Here is a 4,833-nt window from a genome sequence, read left to right on the forward strand (position 1 = left end):
ATGGAACTTGCTAACTATGTAAACAAAAGTCACTAGCAAATTCATCATTCAGAGACAATTTCAATATGGCGGTTTGTTTACATAGTTAGCAAGTTCCATAGAATGACACTTTATCTCGGGTTTTGATCATCATCATCATCATCATCATCATCCTGTCCTAGCCGCTTTCGGCCTCGGCGGCTGAATATGTGCTATGTACTGGATAGCAGTTGTGTTTACAATTTTGCAAGCGCCTGGCTCTATATGTATTTCATTCTAAAATACTGTTATGGTATGCAAGGTATGTACCAGTAACTGAAAACAAATTAATATCTAAGTATCATTATCTGATAACAACAAACATGCGCCTTTATTTAGAACAATAAGACTGTGACAGATAATTTAGAAAATAAACTCTAGAGAGAAATCTCGATTTGGAAAATAATTCCCAGTCTACAGATTTAGTCTATACCCAGTCGTGTTGTAGGCACACGAGTATATACAGGCTGGTTAAATAACAACGTGGCTTTATGTAAATAGCCCTCCGCCGCGGGGTGTGTGATATTAAAACCTTTGTTGCGCCGGACAATCTTGTCGCGCTGACTTTTGTCCCGTGATGCGCTGCTGTAACCCAATGCAATTTTTAGGGTAGTTTTTTAGTTGCTATTAAAGGCTTGTTGAAGGGCAATTTTATCGAGCATATACAGGTGTAACAAAAATAGTGGGGATCCATTTAAGGGCATATTAGGTATCGTGTTTTGATTAGGAAAATAGCAGAAAGAAATTTTTTTTCGCGAGAATTTTTTCTTTCTATGGAGAGTATATTTCTACTCCAGCACTCGTATTTGTAGATTAAATAACTGCCAGTAAGATCGAACACAACTTCATAAGAAGTGTCAACTCGCTTCATTAGCATTACTTTATAAGAAGTGTCTGTGGCGGGTGAGTGTGTTGAGTGTGTTTGACTCAACTTCGTTTCATTTTGTAACTTCGGCCCTTGAATTTTAAGAACCCTTATTATGTACCTATTGCACAAAATACTATTATGTGGTACTATGCCTGAAATGCAGAACTCTACAAATATATTCCGAAGCTGTTAAAAATATTTTTGGAACTCGATGCTGAGGAGAGAATTTATTTTTATCATTAACTGGACCGATCCTTCAAACTGAAATGTTATGTGAAACATTGCAGCCTTTCGAATATTCAATTTAAAACAATCAAGGGTTGATTAAAACGCACACCGTTTCATAAAACTTAATGAAACACGATTGTTTTTGCTTCGCGATGCATTAAACAAGTCCGAGGCAGACTACGACCATGTGGTTTCAAATTGTAATGGTGCTCTTTTATTTACAAGCTGTAAGTAGAATTGAATGACTATGGTAATAACAACTAGGCATCATATCACGTATACTTTATTTCAAAGATAAAGAAATTGGAAATTGTGATGTAAATTAAGCTGCAGAGATAACTGACCCGCCAACATAGTAAACATGTTTGCAGGGGAGTCAGTTATCTAAGCAGCTGACTGTGCGTAATCAGGGCCTCTAATTCCTATTAATAGTGACAAGAAAGTAAAGGTAACCTTATTACTCTTGACTACCTTCCTACTTTCGTAATACTTTTGTAATCACTACCGAACACTCAAATTTTCTAATATAAGGAAGTGCATACTGAAGTGAATGTCGATTTTCTCTTAAGTCAAATGTAAGGACTCAAATATAAAAAGCGCCTAAAGTTGCATCCACATCGCAGTTAACTTTTGTGGGCTCAAATATAAAAAGCGCCTAAAGTTGCATCCACATCGCAGTTAACTTTTGTGGGCTCAAATATAAAAAGCGCCTAAAGTTGCATCCACATCGCACTTAACTTTTGTGGGCTCAAATATAAAAAGCGCCTAAAGTTGCATCCACATCGCAGTTAACTTTTGTGGGCTCAAATATAAAAAGCGCCTAAAGTTGCATCCACATCGCAGTTAACTTTTGTGGGCTCAAATATAAAAAGCGCCTAAAGTTGCATCCACATCGCAGTTAAATTTTGTGGGGCAACACTTGGCAAATACGGTAACAACAAGTAACATACTAACCTAAGTTAACTAGGTAGTTAAGTACTTAGGTACTGTTTCACAGTGTTGCTTCACAGTTGCTTCACATAAGTTAACTGCGGGGTGATAGGAATTTAATAATTACAATATTAACACTCAACTTCCAGGGCTCGTATGCCAGAAGTATCGACTCTCTTCTCTTAGACAAGCTTATAACCTCCGGTATACGAAGCCATCGTCCTGTCGTCATAATAGTTGACCGTTCGAAAAATTTGGGAGTACATTTTGAGGATGATACTACCTACGAGAGTTATGAGGATAACAATGTTCTATTTTCTGGCGCATTGAGGGTAAGTTTTTTCCAGCAGCATGTAGAAATTGTAGAATCCATACTAATATTATTAAATACGAAAGTAACTCTTGTCAGTCTATCTGTCTGTTACCTCTTCACGCTTAGACCGCATTTTGAAGTCTAGTTAGGTACTAGGAACCATCCAAAAAATTTTTTTACAGTAAATAATTTTATGAAGGACTATGTACAACAACCTCCTATATTAGGTACCGAAGTTTTATAAATAAAACTTATGAAATTTAGACGTTATGTATTATAATGAATATTAGGTACAGAAAAGTACAATCACACCAAAAAGCTATTCAGCATTCAGTTTGCAATTTAACCACCTTTGCGTGTGTTTTTTATACTTGAAATTTATATGAGATTACACTTAAAATACCTTCTTTTAAATACAATATTTTTTTGAAAATAATTCACATGATATAGACTTATTTGGGGGCGTGTATGAACTTTAGACAGCAGCACAGAAGCCCCCATATTCATTGGCGCGATATCAAGTTTCCATTTCTAGATTTCAGCCTCTAGATGGCGAAAGGGTTATGCGAAACAGAACCAGCAGTAAGTAGGGGGTAGCACCTGTTTAGAAGCGTGAATTGTTTCGCTTTCGATTCAGGTCACGAGATGGCAGACCCTCAAACACGCACGGTCTCTATATCTTCTTGAAAAACCAACAAATAGTATAAATACATTAGATCGCGCAAATTAGTTAGTCGGTTTGCCGATAGATCGCGCTGTAAACAGTATGATACATTGTGGTCAAAATAAAATTGAGTTGCATGAAATTTGATTGATTTATTACACTACGCTTGTAACACTCAACATAAAGCATAGTGTAAAGCTAAAACTCTTAAAATCTTTTAACAGGCTCGTGACAACAGAAACTGCAAACGATTCCTCCGTGAGAAACTCGAAGGCAAGTGCTCTGATGAGGCTGCGTGCATGGAGATAGAATGGAAGCTTGTCAATGAGATCTGCGACGGCGATGAACCAACACAAAAGTCAGATGAAGCGATACAAGCAACAAATGAAGCCAAAAAAAGGAAAACTGCAATTCCAAAACCAGATGAAGACAAAAATAGGAAAACTGCAGTTACAAAACCAGACGAAGACAAAAAAAGGAAAACTGCAGCGCCAAAACCGGACGATGTGAAAGTATATATGTTAATGAAGAAACAACAATTACTTAAAAATAAATGAATATATGTACTAGGGGCTCTGTCGCTCTGTGAGTTATGAGTTGTGTTTCATGTAAACCCCTACGGCTCCACTGCTTTGGAAAGTTTGAATCGAGACATAAGATCGTATTCCCATCTAAAAGGCCGGGTTACTGTAATATTACATTCAAAGTCAATGTTACCCGGATGTTTGATATTTCCGGCAGGAATGCAGCCAGCAGCAATGTCACACTGTAATGCTTTAGCAGTAATAAATGTTGGTATGGTGTACCTAGTCAGAATTCGAACGCTACCTTTAAAGTGCAGTTGCTCTCAGTCCCTGGCTGTGGCAGAAATGCAGAGAAACGTACCACTTCTCTATTTAGGGTTCTGTACCAAACAGGGACCTTATGGTAGAATAAGGTGCAGTCAGGTGCAGTGAAAAGGTACCCCCATTCCATGCAAAAAAGAAAATTGTATGCATGATGCTAAGCTAATAGTATTGCTGATTGTCTGTCCTTCTGTCTATCAGAATATTAAATATCTCGAGAACTACTTACGCTTATTTGAAATTCAGCTTTAAAATCTTTTGACAGGCTCGTCACACCAAAAGGTGCAAACTATTCCTCCGTCAGAAACTCAAAGGCAAGTGCTCTGATGAGGCTGAATGCTCGGAGATTGTATGGAAGCTGGTTAATCAGGTGTGCGAAGACGATGAACAAACACCAGATGACTCTCACTCTTCATCTGAAATGATACAAGAATTGAATGAAGCGACACTAGAAAAGAAGCGACAAAAAATAAAGTGGAAGCCAAAGTTTATATAGTAACAAAACAACAATAACTAAAAACAAATAAAAAATACTAGAGGGATGGAAGTTGTATGTTACGCAAATCCCCACGGATGGAGCAGCTTTGATTTTTTTTAATACTGAATCGACACATCAAAGCGTTTTCCTATCTTAAAGGCCAGCAACGCACATCCAACCCCTCTAGTATTGCGGGTGTCCATAGGCAAAAGTTTACTGACTGACCTATGTTTTGTTCATTTTTTATGCATTTTTATTTTATCCTGAAATGAAATAACACTTGCATAAACTTACGTCACTGTCAATACAGTGACGCTCCACATTACTAATACACCTAATGAGGTACCATTATGAATCAGACTACACCAGGTATCACTCCTGCAGTAATGCGGCGCGACATTGCTGCTAATTGTATTGCTGCTGCAAATGTCAAGCAGCAATCCGGGCAGCAACATTGATTTTTAGGGTTCCCTACCCAAAGGGTAAAAA

The 4,833-nt window shown here is 37.6% G+C and overlaps 1 protein-coding gene across 1 annotated transcript; it reads left to right on the top strand.

Moving 5' to 3' along the window:
- The first annotated feature begins 1,206 nt into the window (after positions 1 to 1,206).
- Positions 1,207 to 3,607, top strand: LOC134794628 (uncharacterized). The gene is made up of 3 exons (XM_063766425.1): positions 1,207 to 1,341; positions 2,194 to 2,376; positions 3,246 to 3,607. Exons 1-3 carry the CDS (start codon positions 1,300 to 1,302, stop codon positions 3,576 to 3,578), a joined length of 558 nt encoding a protein of 185 aa, XP_063622495.1. The 5' UTR covers positions 1,207 to 1,299; the 3' UTR covers positions 3,579 to 3,607.
- The last annotated feature ends 1,226 nt before the right edge of the window (positions 3,608 to 4,833 follow it).

This window comes from Cydia splendana, chromosome 10, assembly GCF_910591565.1.
Source record: "Cydia splendana chromosome 10, ilCydSple1.2, whole genome shotgun sequence".
Lineage (NCBI taxonomy): Eukaryota > Metazoa > Arthropoda > Insecta > Lepidoptera > Tortricidae > Cydia > Cydia splendana.

Excerpts from the sequence above, each read along its gene's own strand:
- LOC134794628 (XM_063766425.1), top strand. The coding sequence starts at position 1,300 with ATGTGGTTTCAAATTGTAATGGTGCTCTTTTATTTACAAGCT. Across the intron at positions 1,342-2,193 it reads TGCTCTTTTATTTACAAGCT|GGCTCGTATGCCAGAAGTAT; the intron begins GTAAGTAGAATT and ends CTCAACTTCCAG. Across the intron at positions 2,377-3,245 it reads TATTTTCTGGCGCATTGAGG|GCTCGTGACAACAGAAACTG; the intron begins GTAAGTTTTTTC and ends ATCTTTTAACAG.